General features: G+C 35.2%; 2 protein-coding genes across 3 annotated transcripts; both read left to right on the forward strand.

Moving 5' to 3' along the window:
* The first annotated feature begins 437 nt into the window (after positions 1–437).
* Positions 438–17,172, forward strand: LOC103486684 (protein virilizer homolog). 2 transcript variants are annotated; one of them, XM_008444700.3, is made up of 28 exons: positions 438–812; positions 934–1,022; positions 1,264–1,387; positions 1,634–2,254; positions 2,437–2,805; positions 2,926–3,030; positions 3,152–3,334; positions 4,579–4,720; positions 5,173–5,354; positions 5,499–5,584; positions 5,664–5,712; positions 6,672–6,738; positions 6,843–7,306; positions 7,421–7,520; positions 8,038–8,171; positions 8,642–8,709; positions 8,788–9,004; positions 9,811–10,026; positions 10,118–10,273; positions 11,348–11,401; positions 11,504–11,718; positions 11,822–11,891; positions 12,382–12,698; positions 13,721–13,907; positions 13,987–15,375; positions 15,468–16,241; positions 16,328–16,399; positions 16,837–17,172. In XM_008444700.3, exons 1-28 carry the CDS (start codon positions 738–740, stop codon positions 16,855–16,857), a joined length of 6,546 nt encoding a protein of 2,181 aa, XP_008442922.2. In that variant the 5' UTR covers positions 438–737; the 3' UTR covers positions 16,858–17,172. The 2 variants fall into 2 exon arrangements, with proteins under 2 accessions (XP_008442922.2, XP_008442924.2); XM_008444702.3 differs by having other exon boundaries at positions 15,471–16,241.
* Positions 17,173–20,310: 3,138 nt separating this feature from the next.
* Positions 20,311–21,105, forward strand: LOC103487154 (dof zinc finger protein DOF3.5). The gene has a single exon (XM_008445375.2). It carries the CDS (start codon positions 20,311–20,313, stop codon positions 21,103–21,105), a length of 795 nt encoding a protein of 264 aa, XP_008443597.1.
* The last annotated feature ends 519 nt before the right edge of the window (positions 21,106–21,624 follow it).

Here is a 21,624-nt window from a genome sequence, read left to right on the forward strand (position 1 = left end):
ATGGGGATTGATTTGAAATCAAACATTGTTGTCAGATGTGTGAAACATCAATTATCGTTTCAAGATGTCAATAATTTAAATCTACTAAAACTAATTTCTAAAAAATAAAAAGTAAACTACCAAAAACCTTTTTAACTTAAAAATGGGAAAGAGATATTAAACATTTTTCTTAAACCTAATATGTTAAGAAATAAAGGTTGAAAAATCATTTTGCATATTATATAATGTAACATTGTATTTTCAAAGTTAATTACTAATTATTTAGTCATTATACTTTGTAAGAATTTAGTCATTGTCACAAAGTTAAATTATATTGTACAAGGACTCGATATCTTTAATATAAATAAATAAATTTAATCTACAACTAAATTATATATATATTTGTTGTAACGATTGAAGCACTCAAATGATATGTGTTGAAAAGTATAGACTAAATGACTGCGGATTGAAAGTTGATCAAAGTTTTAAAGACCAAAATTATTGTTTTAACCAAAAAGAAAATAAAAGAAAATCGGCGCGCCGGACAGCATTCCGAGGAGCGAGTTGGCAACTCACAACAGTTTTTTCCGACTCGCTAAACCCCAATCTCCCTCGCTCAGGTCGGTGGCGAAACCATCAAAAACCCTTCCAATTACCAAAAACCTCCCTTTTTACGCATCACCGGAACCCTAGATCACAGAATCACCAACCCGCATTCCCCTTCCATGGTCATTTAGCTGCCTCATCACCTTCTTCAGATGGGTCGCCCGGAACCCTACGTCCTCTTTGCCCAGACCTTCGCTCACCCCCACCTGGATGAGTACGTTGACGAGGCAAGTACCTTTTATTTCAAATTTTGTCAAATGGCGCAGCTACTCAATCTGAACATTCTTGTTTGATAATGCGAATGTAAGCATCTTCGCAACTGACATTCTTTACTTGATGAAAGCCCAGGTATTATTTGCCGAACCAGTTGTTATTACTGCGTGTGAGTTTATTGAACAGAATGCTTCGTCTACCTCTCAAGCAGTTGCACTTGCTGGGTAAGTGTGTCTTGCAACATTGAGCCTGTTGTTAAGCATCTGGTTTTTAGATTTATACTTGAAAGTTTGATTCTTGATTTTGAATTGAAAGTTTGCTTAGTGAAGTACAAATTCGGTCTTAATGCTTTGTGGCTGTAATGCCATTGTTATCTTTTCCCGTAAACTTCTTTTTCGTTATTGAGGCCTGGGAGCAAGTTCTTGTTGCACATGTTTTTAATGCACATCTACTTTTCATTTTTAGTGCTACTTTGCCCCCTTCATTCGCCGTGGAAGTGTTTGTTCAATGCGAGGGAGAGACAAGATTTAGGCGCCTCTGCCAGCCTTTTCTATATTCTCATTCATCATCGAATGTTCTGGAAGTCGAGGTAATTTCTTGTATGGAGATGTAAATCTACCATGGTATTGATGACATATTACTGTATTTCTGAGTGACGAAACAATTATGTTCTTTAGGCTATTATTATTTGATTGGAAACAATTTCATTGATGTATGAATTTCTTCAGGCGAATTACTTGAAATTAAAAATTTTCTTTTGAATGTTAACTTCTTGGTAGTGTTATTACTTATGGACGAGTTCTTGCTGTTGAATAGTATTTATTTTGTTTGACAGGCTATTGTAAGTAACCATTTAGTTGTTAGAGGCAGTTACCGCAGCCTAAGTTTGGTGATATATGGAAATACAGCAGAGGACCTTGGACAGTTCAATATTGGTTTGGATGATAGCTCATTAAATAACCTTGTTACTTCTACTGAGGGGAACCTAGAAGATCTCCCTCTGGCTTTACATTCAAATAGTTTGATGATTGACGAGCCGGTGACTTCTCTCATGAAGTTGTCACAGCCTGGTGTTGTATTGGATATTTCAGCGGAAGTTAAGCAATTTTTACAGTTAATGGACAGCATGTTGCAACAGTTGAGTCTAGGTGATGCGATTCATAAAGTATTGGTCATTGTAATTTCAGCTGCTTCCTCCTATGTCTCTTACATACGAGAGAGTTCAAAAGATTCAGAAAGATTATGTGCTATTTTCAACAATGCCCAAAAGGATCTTCTTAAGCTGCGTAAAGCCATGCAAGATTCTGAGGATGTATCAGGTCACTTGTCCGTTGAGTTTTCTTTCCTTGAATCTGAGGATGATTTGGCTTCTACAAAACAGCTGGTGGATACTTTGAGCAAGCATTGGAATTTTAACTTGAGCTCCTCAACTGTTGGCTGTCCTTGGAAATCAAAGGTCTTTTAGGATGTTTTATTTTTAAGATGTTGAACAGCTTCCAATTTTATTTGAAGTTGTTTTCTTTTAAAATAGATTTTCCTCTCTTTACTGTTTTAACTGCTTATTTTCTGTCTTTTCAGAAAAGAAAATAAATGAAAAGTGTTTCTGCTTATTTTTTTTGATTCTCTATTCCCTTTCAGAACACCAGTGTCATTTTTGGGTTGAGTGTGGCTCTTTTCTTGTGCTCCGCTAGAGAGAGTTGCTTCCATTTTGTCAATGGTGGTGGAATGGAACAAATTGTACATGTTCTGTGTAGTGACCTGCAAGATTCTACATCTGCCATGTTACTTCTTCTAGGAGTTATTGAACAGGCTACCCGACATTCATTTGGATGTGAAGGCTTTTTAGGTTGGTGGCCTCGTGAAGATGAAAACGTTCCATCTGGAGCTAGTGAGGGTTATAGTCAGTTGTTGAATTTGTTGTTGAAAAAACCACGTCATGATATTGCTTCTCTTGCAACTCATATTCTTCAACGCCTAAGCTTTTATGAAGTTGCTTCACGTTATGAGGTAGTATTTTGATTTGGATATGTATGCCTCCGTTTGTCTGGTTGACTATAAATGATAGATTTGTAGATGATTATGTTTTCATTCTGTATAAGGGAAGAAGTTCTGATCTAATTTTTGCAGTGTGCTATCTTGTCTGTATTGGGAGGTCTTTCTAGCACTGGCAGAGTTTCAAATGTTCACTTGGATGTGCTTATCAGTATGAAGTCCCAATTAAAGAAAATTTTGGTCAGTTTTGCTGCTTTCATTTGTTTGTTTTTCCCTTCTAGTTACGACTTACTGATTCTCCTGGTAATTTCTTCTCCAAAGTTAATTCTCAGTTTGTATCCATTGACAAGTGTAATTGCAGAATTTGATAAATTTATGTGGGCCAATTCAAGATCCTTCTCCACCTTCCAGTGCTGCGAAATCTTTGTTTCTTGGTCATACTGATGTGTTATTAACATGTAAAGCAACAAGTTGCTTGATATCGTCGTCGAAGTGTAGATTTTCACAATGGGAAACTGACCCTCAGTTACTTGCGCTTCTAAAGGTCCGAAACTGTGGTTCTTATCTTGTCTCTTTATTTGAAAGCAGTTCTTGATTCTTCGTTTCATGGTGTCTTGCCTAGCGTCCAAGGGATTTTTTTTTTTTTTGAAAAAGAAACACAAGCACTTTTTATTGATAGGTTGAAAAGAGATTAATGCTAAAAAAGCACAGAAACCCAAAAAGGATACAAAATCATAACAGAAAGTGAATTAAAGCAACAAAACATAACAGAATTATGAGAACAACATAAAAGCGTTCCAATTAAGACGAATATCCTGCAAAGCTTTTAGAAAAACAACACTTTGAAGAGGCCTTCAAACGAGAAGAGCCAAACCAATCATCCCAAGAAAGATGTTTGTTGTGAAAAACTCTCGGATAATAAAGCCTTCATTGCATTAGACCATAAGTCTTATGGCTGGACCACATGACTTTTCTTGTATTTGGGTGTGTGTGTGTGTGTGTGTGTTTTGTTGGATATGAATATATGATGGGGGCGTTAAGGGGGGTGTCAACCTAGTTGAGATGTCTGAGTGTGCCTACTGATCCATGGTTTTCTTCATGCATTGGTGCTCTTTTTATAACTCTCGTGTACTTTGAGCATTTTATGATTATTAATAGTGGTTGGTCTCCTTTTCCAAAAAAACTTGTAAGATGTTTTCCTACGAAAGAATTAAAGAAAACCCATTGGATGTTGAAAAATGAGAAAAGTTTCCACCAATAATTGCTTGAATACAAACAGTCAAAGAATAAGTGCGGGAAGGATTCACTATTCCTCATGCAAAGAGGACAGATAGTAGGTGAAAGGTAGTGCATTGGGAGCTTTCTTTGAAGGATTTCTAAACAATCTAATGAACCATTACTCTTTATCCGCAGTTAAATCCCTATAGATTTATGAGGTATTTGATAGTGGAGGAGAATATTAATCAGCCCTCCTATAGGTGCTTCACGATCAGCTCATTTCTCACTGCTGGTATATAGGGAATTTCCAAATGTTACCAAAATTCAACAATTTTTAACAATTATGGAATGATTTGTAGAAATCATTGCAAATGTTCTGGCACCTCTTTCTATGATCATTCAGTCTTAGTTTGAATTGAACTATATGTGTGTACACATACACATATACATACATATTATGCAGTGATTATTGAACGCTAATTTCATGATCACCATAACTTCTGATCTTCATTTACTTAGTTTTAGATAATATTCTGGATTCTAATGTTGCAAATATGTTTCTGAAAGCAGGAGAGAGGGTTTTTCTCTCTTTCAGCTGCACTGTTGTCATCCTCCGTGAGGCATTCAGAAGAGAGTAAAATCATGGATGTGTTTTTGGAGATTGTATCTTCTATTGGAGCCATTATTCTTTCACTTCTTTTTTCTCGCTCAGGTTGTCAAACTTCATCTAGCTTTTCTTACTACTTGTGTTGCCCGGATGAAAATGATACTGTTATTAAAATGATACTGTTATTAAAATGATACTGCTATTCTTTGGTCAAATGGAATTTTATAGGTTTTGTGGGGAGGGTGGGAACGCAGGTTGCATAATGGTGTGGAAAAGGGATCCTAGGCTGATTTGGTCCCTTGTTTGCTTTCATATCTCTTTGTGTACTTTGATTTCGACAACCTTTTGTGACTATTCTATAGGCACAATTCCGCATGGTTGAAGTTCCTTCTTGTAGGGGAGCTCCCTTTTTTTCATGTGCTTGTTTTTTTGTATCCTCTTATATTCTTTAATTTTTTTCTTAATGAAAGTTGTGGTTTCATAAAAAAACTAATAATGAATAAAAGTTAACCTAACATCTTGGAATTACAACCATTGATATTAAGTCTGTTTTTCAGGTCTGATATTCCTACTCCAGCATCATGAACTTTCAGCTACAATTCTTCGTGCTTTAATGGGTGATGAAGAGACCAGTTTGGAAGAGTGTATGCCCATTCGATATGCATCAACCCTTATATCTAACAACTTCTTTTGTAAGCCCTCACATGTTTCTATGATTGTACGGATACACTTGAGAGTGGTAAGTTGCCCTCAGTAAATAACAGTGGTCTCTCGAATTTTCTGTTTTCTTGTATTATATCAATGAAATGTTTTGTTTCCTTAAAAAAAAAAAAGAACTATGAAGTTACCATGATATAAAGCAAATTTCATGTACTCTATGTAGGTCGCGGCAATTGATCGCTTACTTATGACCACTCCAAACTCAGAAGAATTTTTATGGGTCTTATGGAAACTTTGTAGTATTTCTAGGTGGAGTTCTGGATTTTCTTTTCCTTAACTTTCTCCCACTTGTCATAATTAATCATTTGACCTACCTTCTGTTTTGCAGGTCTGAATGTGGACGCCAGGCCTTGCTTGCTCTGGCATACTTTCCTGAGGTAATAAAGGCTGGTTGGACTGCCATTCAAGTTTCAGGAAATTAAAATGTTTAGTTTACAATTTCTATGTTTCGTAACCTAGTTTTATTTATTTTAAACAAAACCTTTCTACTTTTAAGTGGAAAGCTAAAAAGGTACAATGATAAGAAACCAACTGCATACATAAACTTCAAAAACACACAGATACTAAACCATCGTGGATTGACCTAGTAGTAAAAAGGGAGACATTGCCTCAATAAATGGCTAAGAGGTCATGAGTTTAATCCATGTTAGTCACCTACCTAAGAATTAATATCTTACAATTTTTCTTGACTCCCAAATGTTGTAGGGTTAAGTGAGTTGTTCTGTGAGGTTAGTTGAATTTCGTCTAAGCTTGCTTAGACATTCACGGATATAAAAAAAAAAGCACACTAATACTACAACCTCCTATCATGACTACGAATATTTGAAATTTCAGCAAAAATAAATATTAGAGGACTCATGAATTGTCTTGATTCAAATTTTGAGGACTTTTTGGCTCTCTGTGTGGTGGGTTTTTTTTTAAAATTTTTAGGGAGTTTTTCCTTCATGTGTTTTCAATCATAAATTTGCAACATCAAATCCCATGTCTGTTTCTTAGCAAGAAAAAGGTTAGACGATGAGTCAACTGTAAAGACTTTGGAAGGCCACCCCAAGGAGCTGAAGATAATTTAAATTTTAATGAAATCAAACTCTACAAACTTCACTAGACACCAACAATAAATTGATAACTTGTATTCTTTTGATAATTGTAATGACATTTTAACTCGTACACACTAATCACTCCATTGATTGGTCAATAATTTTTCACTGCTTTGGCTTTATTTTTTTTGTTACTTTATTTTGTGTGAATCAAACAATTATTATTACCTATATAAAAGACCAACAATTATGGTTACTTCAAAAGTTTAGAGGTGGCTTAATTGCCATTTTTTTTCCAGGCCATTGTCATTTTGATTGAGTCCTTACGTTTGGTCAAAGAACCAGAGTCAGCAAGCAGGAATAGTGGTAATCTCAGTTTTATGGGCAACTTTAGTTTTTTTATAGTTTTTGCAACTTCTTTGTGTCTTTTGTTGGAAATGTTTATTTCTCCCACCTCTTGTGTTATTCAGGTGCTTTGCCTCTTAATCTAGCAATATCTCACGCTGCTGCTGAGATCTTTGAAGTTATTGTAACCGACTCCACTGCATCTTCTCTTGGTTCTTGGATTGTGCATGCCATGGAGCTTTACAAGGCTTTGCATTCTTCTCCGCCAGGGTCTAATAGAAAAGATGCTCCCACTAGATTGTTGGAATGGATAGACGCTGGTGTTGTTTTCCATAAGAGTGGAGCTGTTGGTCTTCTACGATATGCTGCTGTATTAGCATCTGGAGGCGATGCTAACTCAAATTTAGCTAATACTTTAGTGTCGGAGTTAACAGATTTAGATAATACTGCAGAACCTGATGTTAATGTAATGGACAATCTTGGTAAAACCATTTCTGAAAAGACATTTGATGGAATTTCTCTTCGTGACCCTTCTATTGCACAACTGACAACTGCATTCCAGATTTTGGCATATATTTCAGAGAACTCTGTATGTTTCTGTTTTATTATTTATTTATAATCATTTTATTACTTTCTTAAAAACAAATCTTTAAGCTTGTGCTTGAAATTTCTTTGTCAAGAGCCTAAGCTATTTTTGATGTAGACTGTTGCTGCTGCTCTGTATGACGAAGGTGCAGTAGCGGTTATCTATGCAGTACTAGTTGACTCTCGATATATGATGGAGAGGTGCTCGAACAATTATGGTTAGTTGTTTAGATCATTCATATGTAATATGGCTCTGGTAATTGGTAAATTCAAGTTCTTTAAAAACCACTTTTGTCTTTCGAAACTCAAGTATGTAAGATGAAATAATGTTGTGAGCCTTGGAGAGGCAAGACATCTGATATTATATGAAGCCAAGAAGCTTGTTGTCTCGTAGTTCAGAATGCTTATGCCTATTTTATCTATTTCTAGAAGCTAACCATCAGAAACTCACACTTTGGCTTTTGGTTTGTTGCTATATGTAAGGTCCCCAACGTGTCCGTGTCCTATTATTGCTATATGTAAGGTCCCCAACGTGTCCGTGTCCTATTATTTTAGAAATTGTCATCGTATCTGTGTCTGTGTCAATGTCCGTGCTTCTTAGGTGGTAGCCAATTGTAATCTTCTTCTATAATTGTATTTGTTCCTTGTTAATGATGTTATAACCTTCCAACAAATTATGCAGTCTGCTTTATCATGAATATCCTTTTTTGTGATTGGCTATTTTTTTGTAAACAGATTATCTGGTTGACGAGGGCACAGAATGCAATTCTACATCAGATTTACTCTTGGAACGTAATCGAGAGCAAAGCCTGGTCAATCTTTTGGTACCATGCTTGGTGCTGCTTCTCAATCTCTTGCAAACATTGCAGGTTATTTATATTTTATTTCTATTAGATTTAATGTTTAACCAGAGTTTCAAAATTTTACACTTACTGAGCAACGCGGTACTTGGTTTTTATCTATCCATCTATTAATCGGTTTTTATATGATTGATATCTTTGTATTATTATTTTACATGAAGAATACTGGGATACTTCCTCAAACTGAATTCATCTCTGATAGTGTTGCATGCCCGCATGTGCAAATGCTTTGGCCACTTGTATTTTTCTGTGTCGGAAAGAAGCCTTATTTGTAAACATTACATGCAATTTTCAGAATGATATATGACATGTTTGCATGTGTATCAAATATGGAAAAGCTGTCAGAACCTCAATCCTTTTAAAGAACCTCCCTAACCAAATTATACCATTGAGCGAGCATTTAATTTAATGCTTTGTTCTTCTGTATTGTTTATCCTCTTTCTTTAGAACTAATTTTTTTCATTTGCAATCACGTGCAGGTTGCTAAAGAGGAGCATAGGAATTCAAAATTAATGAATGCTCTTGTAAGATTGCATCGAGAAGTAAGGTACGAAAGAATTTCTTGTTGCAAGGTGGCTGAAGTTTTTCACTCAGGAATCACGATTGACCCTTTCTGTCATTGCAGTCCAAAACTTGCTGCATGTACATTTGATTTATCCACTTCATTTCCCAATTCTGCCCTTGGCTTTGGAGCTGTCTGCCATCTACTGGTGTCTGTACTTGCTTGTTGGCCTGTATATGGCTGGTCTCCTGGCCTTTTCAGCTCACTTCTGGATAGTGTCCAAGCTACCTCCTTACAGGTTTTGGGCCCAAAAGAAACTTGCAGCTTGCTTTGTCTGCTGGTAAGCCAGCCTTCTGATTCATAAAGAATGTGTTTGTATCGATGGACGTGACATTTTTAGATGCTAATCAGTATTTTATGGTGGAGTGCTTTTTTATTCATGCTAGTACATTAGTAACTACTTCAGCCTTTGCACATCCAGAAGTAGTTAACTGTTATGACCTCGTTATCTGTCCTTGGTTGCTATCGATACCCTTTTATAGTGGACGTGGTAGTTGTGTGCTTTGTTGAGATGACAAAAGTTCATCAGTAGATGGTTTTTTTTGGGCGATATTTTCTCTTCTTAGTGGAATCAAAATTTCCAATTCTTCAACCCTTACTACAAAAAAGGAATTCAACCCAAAAGAAGAAGACCTATTCCGAAGAGGAACATCCTGTGGAGATGTGCTACTCGGAGCATTTGGGATGAGAGAAATAGTAGAATTTTTTATGATAAATATGATTATTTTAATTCTTTTTGGACTATGGTTCAACACAACTTTTTGGTGGATTACCAATTACACCAAACACTTTTGTAATTATAGTCTTTCTATACTTTTCAACAATTGGGAGGCCCTTATTTGCTAGGTTTTTATTGGGGAGGGTCCCTCCCTTGCCCTTAGGCTGTTCTTCTTTTGTCCCTTTGAATATATTTGTTTCTTATCCAAAGAAAAGGTCAATTTTTATAATTTAATTTAATTTTGTTTTTGTTTAATGATTTTTTATGCAAGAAAAAAGTTTTAGTTGGCATAATGGCATCAATTATCTTAAATTTCCATTTGCCGCTTTTATGTCTCCTCACTCTCCATATCATTGTTATGGTGCTAGAACGATTTATTTCCTGATGAAGGAATCTGGCTTTGGAGGAATGGTATGCCTTTGTTGAGTGCCGTTAAAAAGCTTGGTATCAAGACAATATTGGGACCTCAAATGGAGGATGAGGTCAATTGGTATTTGGAGCCTCACCATCAAGAGAAACTATTGGGACAACTGTCGCTACAACTTGAAAAGATTTCCCAAGTTGTCCAACATTATGCTATTTCGGTGAGTGGTTTCTTTCCTATTTCAAGTGCATTTATCGTGTCTATGTTTCAAAAATGCTTTCTTGATTATTATTTATGTTTCATGTCAACAGACATTGGTGGTCATCCAAGATATGCTTCGGATATTTATAATTCGTCTTTGTTGTCATAAAGCTGACAGTGCTTCTATTCTTCTGCGACCAATATTCTCGTGGATCCATGCTCGTGTTTCTGATTTGTCTTCTCTGTCAGATATAGATGCTTACAAAGTAAAAACTTCTATATTTCCATGATAGTCTCTAATCCTTTTCTTTGCATTTAGATTCATTAATATAGATATATGAAGTAGGGGTGGAAACTGTTTGGTTTGGTTTAATGGCCAAACCAAACTGAATTGTTTTATTGGTTCAAACCGAACCGTATTTATGCGGTTCAGTTCGGTTTCAAATTCGATTTTACTCTCTCTTTTTTTTTTTTTTTTTTTTTTTTTTTTTTTTTTTAATTTTAAATATGAGAATATAAATATATATAAAGAAACATGTAGTAGTTAAAAACAGTTTAGTTTGGTTTCAATTTGGTTTCAAGTTTCTTTAAACCGAACTGAACCAAATTTTTCGGTTTCATTGAGTTTTTGGTTTGGCTTTTGCAATTTGAAAGGCCACCCATTATATGAAGCAAACACATTTTAGTTTGGTTACCATGCTTGTTTTTAACGTATATTCGACACTGGCACTTGTCGGGCATATGTTATATACTTATAAATAAGAAGGTTAGCATTGCTCCCAGACACAAAAGTACATATATTAGGCACATGCAGATTCAAGTATTAAACAATAAACATTCATATCCATGTGCAAGCTTTTGCAATACATTGTTGACCTAAATGAGCTTTATGGATATGACTCATTGTTAGATTGAAGAACACTGGATGATAAATTGCGTAACAAATTGAACTTCGTCCAGTTACGCATGTGTTTGGGACCTTTGGTTCTAAATTTCTTATTAATTGTTTTTATAAGCTGCACTTCAATTAGCAATTTGTCAGATATATTATATTTATGATTTTTTATTTTCTTAACTCAAAATTTACAAAATTGAATATAACATTAAAACTGTACCCAAATATATTTGCAATATTTTTCTCATATATTTGTATTCGACCATATCTTATATTTTATGGCACAGTGTGGTTTTGTTAAGTGAGTATGTTTTTGTGTATTCATAAAAAAAGTAGTTGTTGCTTTTTTGGGATTTCCGTTCTGAAATCAATGCATCTTATCTTGGTATCTTGATCTTTTTGAAAGTCAAATATTCCAATTGTGTCCTTGTCATTTTCTTTGCAGATATGTAGGTATCTCGATTTTTTTGCTAGCTTATTAGAGCATCCTCGTGCCAAGGTATTACAGTTTTTCTAAGTGTTGTAACCCTTCTGATCTCTTGAAATAAAAAAGTTTAAGTGTCAGTTATAGATTTTCTTACGTTGGCTGCTTCTTAATCAGGCTCTATTGTTGAATGAGGATGTTATCCAGTTGCTAATTGAAGTATCACATAGATGTTTAGATGACTTAGATACGGATGAAAAGCTGGCTGCGGGATGTAGATTTTCTACTAAACGTAGCTTTTCTTTACTCAACTGGTGCCTCCCTGTTTTCAAGTCATGTTCACTACTTTGCTACTCTAGACCATCTCTTAAGCACATTGGAAAACACAATCTGTAAGTAAACTTTTTGTATGTTGATTAATTTTATTCATTTCTTTATGACTTATTTCTATAGGTAATTCACAATCTAATATGTGCTGATTTTGTTTCGTTATAGGCGTCATTTTGGATTATTAAGTGCAGAAGACTATTCATTGATTCTACACAATGTTCTACTGTTCTGTCAGGTTAATTATTGTTCCTTTCTGAAGTAATTTGGTAATGGGCCCTTGTTTCCCTCTTATTATGAGAGCTTCGGAATTTAGTCATAAAATGAATTCAATCATTTCCTCATAATTTTGATCAATCAAGGCTTGTGGTTTTTTTGTTGATTTTTTTAATGTCAATTCACTACTGGATATTAAGGACCATGTTTAGGTTATATGTTAATACTCTAAATTCTATTTGCCTCAGTTGAAGGGCATGTCTGTGACTCCCTTTCTATTTACTCTATGGATTGATGCAATTGGTTATTGTTCTTTGATTTTATAATGGAAGTGAAATGTTATTAGGTTAGATGCCACTCTTCAATTTTGAACGTGAGTTTCATCTTGTTATATAAAGTGCATCTTGTTGATTGACTTTCCATTTATTCTCGATTTATCAAAAGCTTCATCGAGTAGAAGAATGTGTTTCCTCCTTTTTATTTTAGATTAACCAGCATGTACTGATTCTCAGGTGCTGCCTGTTGGAAAAGAGTTAGTTGCCTGTCTTGCTGCTTTCAGAGCCTTGGGATCTTGTAGTGAAGGTCAAACTGCTTTAGCATCTATTTTGATTGATATTTATAATGGTGAAGAGCGTGGATCTCAAGGACATAAAAAGGGTAGTGACTGTACTTTTGACGTGTCAAGTTGGAGGATGAATCCTCCTCTGCTTTGTTGCTGGAAAAAGTTATTAATATCAATCGATTCAAATGATTACATGCCAACGTATGCAATTCAGGCAGTTGATGCTTTATCTTCAGGATCATTAAGCTTCTGCCTCGATGGATCAAGGTTAGGTTTCTTCCGGAGCTACTGTTTGATGTGTATAAATGGAAGTCGTACTTCATATTAAAATATTTTATTATTTGAGGGTTTATCTTTATTGAACAGTTTTGAAATTTCTTTTTGTATATACTCTAAACATGCTTGTTAATTTTAAATAAATTCTGAGACGCATGTGTATGCGCACGAGAAAATGAACGTCTCAACTATGGGCTGCTGGGTCACTTTTCTAGTATTGGTAGTGGTTGGTTAGAGGACCAAATGATGTCGGAAGACTTTACCGAGACAACATGGGTTGTCAAGAGGAAAAGGTAGTAAGCATAGCTGGTCAAATCTATAATGCTTATTTGTCAAGATGGTTGTTGGAGTCAGTTTCTCTCTTGGGATTCTCCCTCATCTAAGATTCTTAGGAACAAAATCAAACTAGATGTGCAATTCATCACGTGTAACCATGGACTTCTTGATAGTTCAACTCAAGTCTTGTTTATAGTTCTAGGGTTTGCCTTTCCAGTATTTGGTGTCCTGTCCATTTATTTTCTAGAGAGTTGGGAATTCTTTGTGCAATTTCCATATGTCTAGGGTATTGTTATATTCATTTGAAATCGGAAGATCAATTACCTATGTGCCTGCGTGAAGTATTGTGTATATCTGCCAGAATCAGAAATTTCAGTTTTGTCATAACTGTTCTGAAGGTCTTGTTGTGATTATGTTATTCATCTTTTAAACACGAAATCTGCTTAGTTGTGATTATGTTATTCAGCTTTTATTTCACACTATGTATTTAACATGAAATCTGCTTAGTATATGGAAGTACACTGAAAAATTGTTTTACCCCCCAAAAAGTAAGCATCTTTTCCCTTCTAGGTTCTCTCTGTTGATGGTTATTCTGTTTAACAGCTTTGAAAAGATTTTACTTGTTTCAAATCCAGAAATAGATGATTATTTTCTGGAAACCAATTGACCTTTTCTGAGCAAATTTTTGGTGTCTCTGGCTTATGTCAATGGTTAGCTAACTGTTTGCTATTGTGTAGTTTGGTCTTGGACAGGATTGGAGAAATTAAATTTCTCTTTGGCTTTTCTGATGCTGTAGATGGTGTAAATGATTCTTCCCCCAAAGACGTTATAGGTTATATACAAGAAATGATTGATGTTTTTAAATTAAAACTGAGACTTGGTGATTATCCAGAAGACTCCAACATGCCGACTTATATGCATAAGGTACAAAATATTTGGAATCACACTCTTCATTTTACTCTGAATTTAAAGTTAAAGTTGTCGACCTTGACATGAATTGCAGGTTTTAGAGAGTGCAGAATCATTATTATTGTTGTTAGAGAAGCCTACTGGTTCAGTTAATGTTGAAGATATTAATCTACCTGATAATGCTTCGTTGACACCTAGTAACATATTAGATTCTCTGAAGCTATACCAGTTTGCTGATGACTGCATAGGAAATGTAGATGACAATCTTCTTCTAGGTCTTGGGGACAAGTTTATGTGGGAATGTCCAGAAACATTACCTGATAGACTGAATGCCCTTCCTGCAAAAAGAAAAATGTCAACAATGGATGGGCAAGCTAGGCGTGCTAGAGGAGAGAACTCCCCAGCTGAAATCTCGTCCCAGAACACGTTTTCACGTGGATCGGGGATTTCTACTGCCCCTTCACTTCCATCACGTAGGGATACCTTTCGGCAGAGGAAACCAAATACCAGCAGGCCTCCTTCCATGCATGTTGATGATTATGTTGCAAGAGAACGAAATGTTGATGGGGCTATTAATTCTAATGTAATTGCCATTCAACGAGTAGGATCTTCTAGTGGCAGACCTCCGTCAATACATGTGGATGAATTTATGGCCAGGCAAAGGGAACGCCAGAATCCTGTTGCACCTGTGGTTGGGGAGGCTGCATCCCAAGTGAAGGGTGGGGTTCCTGCAAATGACACAGACTTGGAGAAGTTAAGCAAACCTAAGCAGTTGAAGACTGACCTTGATGATGATCTTCAGGGGATTGATATCGTATTTGATGGTGAGGACTCAGATCCTGATGACAAGTTACCCTTTCCCCATCTGGATAATGGTCTGCAGCAATCTGATCCCGTGTTGGTTGAACAAGGCTCTCCTCGTTCAATTGTTGAAGAGACAGAAAGTAATGGTAATGATACGGGCCAATTTTCTCCCATGCGTGGACCTTCCGTGTCTAATGTTGATGAAAATACTCAAAGTGAATTTTCTTCTAGGATGTCTGTTTCGCGTCCTGATTTTCCATTGGCTCGTGAATCTAGTGTTTCTTCTGGTAAGAAGTACTTTGAGCATCCCGATGATGGGAAGAATGCTATTCCTGTTAGAAGTACAGGTGGGGTTGATACTTCCGCTGCAATTAACTCTTCATATAATAATGCAACCACTCCACCTTCAAAGTTCTTACCTGAGCCTCGGGCAAATACACCAAATCACTTCATCAAAAATAGTCCTCAGCATCTTGGTAGTGGACCACCACCGTCCATAGGATCTCAAGGATTCTATGAGCAGAGGTTTTTCCCGAGTCAGCCACCACTACCTCCGGTGCCTCCACCACCGACAGTTACACCTGCAATATCTCAACCATCTGATCTGGCTCCCAGTCAGTCTTCCCCATTTGGCAACTTTGTTTCTGATACTCAACAACGATATTCTTCGACATTCCATGTAAGAAAACTGTGTGCAGTTGAATCTTCTCTAGATTATTTTTTTGCTGATTGTCACTGTCTGCAACTTATTTCTTCACTTTTCTTTTGCAGCAGGTCCCTTCGGATTATCCATCTGGATACAACAGTTCATCATCATTTTCCAGTGGATCTGTCAGGCCACCCCCACCTCTTCCTCCAACACCTCCACCTCTTTCGTCCAGCCCACACAATTTATCAAGTAAAATTTCTCTCCCAAGCACTCCTGCTTATAACATGGAAAGTGTTGGGATGGCCGAGATTCCTCAGAACCCTACTGCAAGTTCATCGGACACACGTTTAGGTGGTGTATCTGCTCCTGGGGTCATGCTAGCTTCTAATTCTCTGCCTGGACTTCCACACCTGGTATTTAGTAGGCCTTCGATGCCTGGAAATCTTTATGGGGGGATTTCAACTCAGCAACAGAGTGAAAACACGTCAAATATTTTGCCAAATCTAGCTATTCCTCCATCTTCTGTGCCTTCGCTACATCCTCTGCCTCAGTTACAGCCCCTGCAACCTCCACAGCTTCCTCGACCCCCTCAGCCACCCCCTCAGCATCTTAGGCCACCCATTATGCCTTCACAACAACCAGAGCAGGCAGTATCAATGCAAAGCTCGGTTCAAATGCAAATACATCAATTACAAATGCTACAACAGCCAAGAGTTTCTCCTCAGTTCTACCAATCACAACCAGTGGGGTTGTCACATCCTCCTCCTCAGCAACAATTTGAACATCCTCAACATCAAACTATACATCAGCTTGGGGATACTGCAACCACATCTCAGCAACAGCAGGATTCAGCAATGTCATTGCATGAGTACTTCAAGTCTCCCGAAGCAATCCAGGTAACCTTGTTACTTCCCATCAATAATTATTTCAACAAGTTCTCTCCTTTCGATTTTAATCAGTGAGCGTTCCTTTTCGAATGCAGTCATTGTTGAGTGACCGGGAAAAACTATGTCAGCTTTTGGAACAGCACCCTAAATTGATGCAGATGCTTCAGGTAATTTAATGCCTTGATTCTTAAAACTGATTGGTTGAACTAATATTTGAGATTGGCATGCACAAAAATCTGAAGAAAGTTGCAAATTTCACGTATATACATCAATATATTTCTGTTGCTTTAATGTATCAGTGTGCCGTTTTCTCTGTTATTCAGTAGTAGTAGGCTGCTTGTCACTGCACTGTGCTGGTCCACGAGAAAATAAGTTGATAACCATTTTGTTTTTTAAAATTAAGTTTATAAACATTTTTTTAGCTCATAAATTTGTGTGTACTACTACTATCCACGCTTTCAAAAACGATTCAAATGTTCTCAACAAGGAGAGGAAACAAAAATAAATTTTGAAAACAGAAAACTACAAAGGAAATTGTTATTAGGCCAATAGATTACTTGTAGGTGATTCTGATGACTAAATCTTTTATTCTTCTCATTTACAGGAGAGATTGGGTCAACGATAGTAGCGTGAGGTTGTAGAATAGAGAGGGGACACAACTTCTCTTTTGTACTTAATAGTGGCTCCTGTCTAGATAAAATCTGCTTCAATAAAAAAAAAAAAAAAACGGCCTGTATGTATCATTATCGATGAGTTTTGTAGTAAATAGCAATTATGTATTTTTTTACTATTCTTGTAATTTCTTCCATCACGTAACTACAAACAATTCTTTTGTTTTAGTCCATGAATTTTACTATCTTTTTGCTGCATACTGCCAGCTTCACTCTAATCAACAGCAATTCCTGTTTATAAATATGGTTGGATTAACGTCGTTGAGCTATTCTTGCTACTTGGTTTTAAGTTATTACATTATTCTTCTGAAATTAATCGATAGAAGTCTATCGGTGATAGATTTTGCTATATTTGTTTTGTTATATTTGTAATTTTTTTAAAATATTGTTATATGCTTGATAATCTTCAATTGGGACTCATACTTGGTTGTGATTTCTACAATTTATTCTATCAATAAGCAAGATAAATCTACGAATGTCCAAGTCTTGCACAAACTTAAGTTTAGATATGTACAATCAAATTAGTGAATAATTTTGCTAAAATTAGAAGTTTTAGCTCCAGTGCCATTTTCCCTTTGTATAGTATTTGTTTTACATCACACGTTTCATAATTATTGAAAGCATATGAAAATACAATTTTTATTGAACTTCCAAACGAAAATTCTCTATATGGGGATATTGCAACACCTCGATGACTATGATTGCAACCCCTATTTTAGCCTAAGGGTATGGTATCTTGAATTAAAAGTTTAGGTTAAAAATTAATATGATTTTAACTGAGCGTCAAAAGTTGATTATATTTTCTAAAGTTTGAAACTAATGCTAAACAACTTTATTACTTTTTGTGCTAACCAAATGTGTACTTGGTATTATTATATTGTATAGTTTATATGTGTAATTTGTTTATGTTCTAAATATTCAAACTTGGTTTGAATCAAAACTAAATAATTAATAACGTCAAGAAAAGCTAACCAAGTTGAACTGAAATATGAAACTTAATCAACATGTAGAATGTTTTCATCTCACAAGTCATTTTAAATTCATGCAACTAACTATAGTCAAGATAACTTTGAAACCAACTAGATTACTAATATTTTGCTTTATACATATTTCAAATCCTAATATAACCATTGTTGGTCATTTTAGGTATGTTCAATTTGGTCTTTCAACATGTGAAGCTGATTGAATACAAAAGAATTTTCTTAATGAAAATCGAAAGCATCAAACGAAAGTCGATTTGAGGATTTTTTTCCAAAAGTAAATAAATATATACTTCGCCTTCTAATTTTTTTTCCTCCTGCAGGCCTCGCATTATGGTTGAAGATTCCAACAAAAGTATCATTTAGTATTCATTTGAGAATCTCTAAGAATTAGTCATGAGCTCTCCCTTTCTCTCCTCACCCAACCCTAAATTGAAACTCAACTTTATAACACATATGCTCTGTTCATAATTTATTACTATTTAATTTCATTCCCACGATTGGCTATACAAATTCTATTACAAAATCTAAACATCTATGTATCACATTGAAGAGTATTATCATCATCATTTTTTCTTCAAAGAGAAAACAAGAAAAAGAAAACGTCTACATTAAAAATCAAATTACAATGCATTGAACACTCAAAACAAGATTCATAAAATCTTCATTCGTCTCTGAATTTCCCACACATAAATAATTAATTTTGACAATTTGTTAGTTGGAGTCGAGTAGAATATTCAATTTTTTTTTCTTTGTCATACTTTTCGGTGGCTTACGTGGCGAAAGATAATTGGGTGCACGAGGTATAATTAAAAAAAAAAGAAAGAAAGTAATAACGTGATCCAAGAAGCACATACATAAGCACATGATCCAAGAGATCCTTTCTTTAGTCTCGTACGCTACTTCCTTAGGGAAAGGATTCCAACTAATTTCGGCTCTCTCATTATTCAACATTACAATATATATTATCATGATACATTACTTTATCAAATTGATTCATGCAATTAGTTTTTGTTGATTTTGAAAGTATAATTACTTGGTGTGTTTTTTGCACAAAAATTATATTATTATCTAACAAATTTCGATAATATTTAACTTTGGATAGATTAAGATTACTTGAGAGTATAAAGATGAGCTTTATAATTTACCGAAAGTACACAAATTAAAATTGAAAGCAGGGAAGACTGAATTGGCCAACAATATTGTATTTTGAATTATTTTATTTGATTGGTTTTGTATTCTTACCCATTTACCTATGCTATATTTAAGAAATGTCTCTAAATAATAACTTTTTTTTTCTAGATAATGGCACATAGTCGAATTTTTATGGCTGAATTTAGTGTATAAAGTAATATTTTTAAAGAATGATGACATATATAACGAAAGCTATAAGTAATAGATTGGATAGACTCTACCGCTAATATGTAAATCGTGGTGGATAGGCGAAGTAATAAATAAGAGTTTCTCTAAGGGATATAAAAACTAAATAATTGAAAAGTTTGAAGGAAACCCCAAAACTAAAAATTAAAAAACATAGTGGATCTCTAAGTTATTATTTTTATTTTTGAGGGTAAGAAATGCAAAGGGTGATGAAACAAAAACTTTAATTTAACCTTAAATATAATAGCTACTTTGCATATATCGAGTAAATTATATATTTGGATCGAAAAATTAATTTATTGAATACTTAAACTCTTGGCCGTTAAAAGAAAAGAAAACCTAAAATTTTAAATTTCATAGTGATTAATGTTATGAATTTAGTTGCAGCATAAAGTTGGCAAATAAACAAGTTAAATTGAAAAAGAAAAATCCTGCTTAGAAAGTTCTTTACGAACTTGAAGTATAAAAGTGAATTGTTTTTGAACATAATTGATATTGTCAATGGCACCAAATTGTAGAAAACCATACATATTAGATTCATATTTGAAACTTTAGGAAAGAAAATTTGTAAGAATATGAAGGGATTGGATGACCCAATTCCTCAAAGCACACATATTTGAATATATATATATATATATATATATATATATATATATATATATATATATAAAACCAAAGCATGTGGGGGGTTTTGTCTTGATAACATAAAGCAAACCCTAAAATTAGGTTATCGAGGATTTTGCTTCCTTATTCAACTTCATATCAACCAATCACATTTTGACATGTAAGCCGGACACCGACACCTCATATTAGCCTTCGGATCAGTTGCATAATTCCCTCCTTCTTTCTTCATGTGCTCATTACATAACCAAAAAACCACATTCCCAAGGCCTTTTCTTCTTCTTCTTCTTCTTCTTCTTTTTCTTCTTCATTTTCTTCAAAAAAGAAAAAAGATTCATTTTTTAGAGAGAAATTGACATAGCTCTTTTGATTAAATGCCCAATTCCCATTTGGGGTTTCTCTTAAAATCCCATTTGAAACAGAAATATGGAGAGAGGATGGAAACCTATGGTGGAAATATCACCAAATTGTCCAAGGTGTGGCTCTTCCAATACAAAGTTTTGTTATTACAACAACTATAGTCTTACCCAACCTCGCTACTTTTGCAAAGGTTGTCGTCGCTATTGGACCAAAGGCGGTTCCCTCCGTAATGTTCCTGTTGGTGGGGGTTGTCGGAAGAATCGACGTTCGCCAAAGCCGTTAACCCTAACCCCATCTCCCTCAAACCCTAAATTACACCACACCAACGATAGTGATTACCAACGACACCACTGTGATCTCTCTGGCTCCGACGTATCACCAACCATCGACTTGGCAGTCGTCTACGCCAACTTTGTGAACCAGAAACCAGACACGCGCGAAACTATACCAACAACTAATACCACATCGAACGCAGCTGGTCACTTTCCTGTTTCCGGTGAGAGTGGGGTGGTCGGATGTGGGAATTTTTGTGAGTTTTCCATGCAGGAATGTGGATTGGGGGCCAGTGATTATCAAGTGGGAGGTGGTTGCTTTGGGTTAGAGGAGAGTAATAATAATAATGAAAATCAAGTGGATAACATTGAAGTGGCGGCGCGTGAGCTTCAATTGCCGCCGTTGCCGGGGGAGGACGTGGTGGAAGCATGGGGAAATTCTATGATAATGGTGAATAATCATCATCGTTTGCAACCAACAAGAGTAGAAATGTTTGAAGACCCAAATTTGCTGAGTGGTAATTGGAGCCCTATTGATTTGTCTAATTATGATACATTCTCAAAAGGCTTAACAAATATGCATATATAATGTCATCTCTGCTATTATATTTTTTCCCCCAAAGTATTTTTGAGTATGATCTTCATACATACATACATATATATATATATATATATATATGCATACATATATATGTCTTTGTGTTCTATTGTACTTTGTTTATGTATACAAAGAAGATACGATTGTCCCATCCTTGCTTATGTAATAAATATTTATCGTCATTGCAATATCCATCAATAATTGATTCATCAAATTAATGTTCTTTTGATTATCTCCAACTCTTTGAATATATATGAGTGTTTAACCGTACAATGGTGTGTACTAAGTCCTTGTACTTATTTTAAGTTTGGTGTGAAAAAGAATTTATTTTTATATTTTGGTAATTATTATACAAATAGACCTAATTATCACCATTTTCCATTGGTATAACATATATACTCCTGAATTTACTTGACCTAGTTCTTAATATCGTTCCAAGAAAAAAGATACCTTTCCAATTAGGTTTGAATTTATCATAACTTCACATTCATCATTTTCCAATCACTAAAT

This window comes from Cucumis melo, chromosome 4 (assembly GCF_025177605.1).
Source record: "Cucumis melo cultivar AY chromosome 4, USDA_Cmelo_AY_1.0, whole genome shotgun sequence".
In the NCBI taxonomy this organism is placed as follows: Eukaryota; Viridiplantae; Streptophyta; class Magnoliopsida; order Cucurbitales; family Cucurbitaceae; genus Cucumis; species Cucumis melo.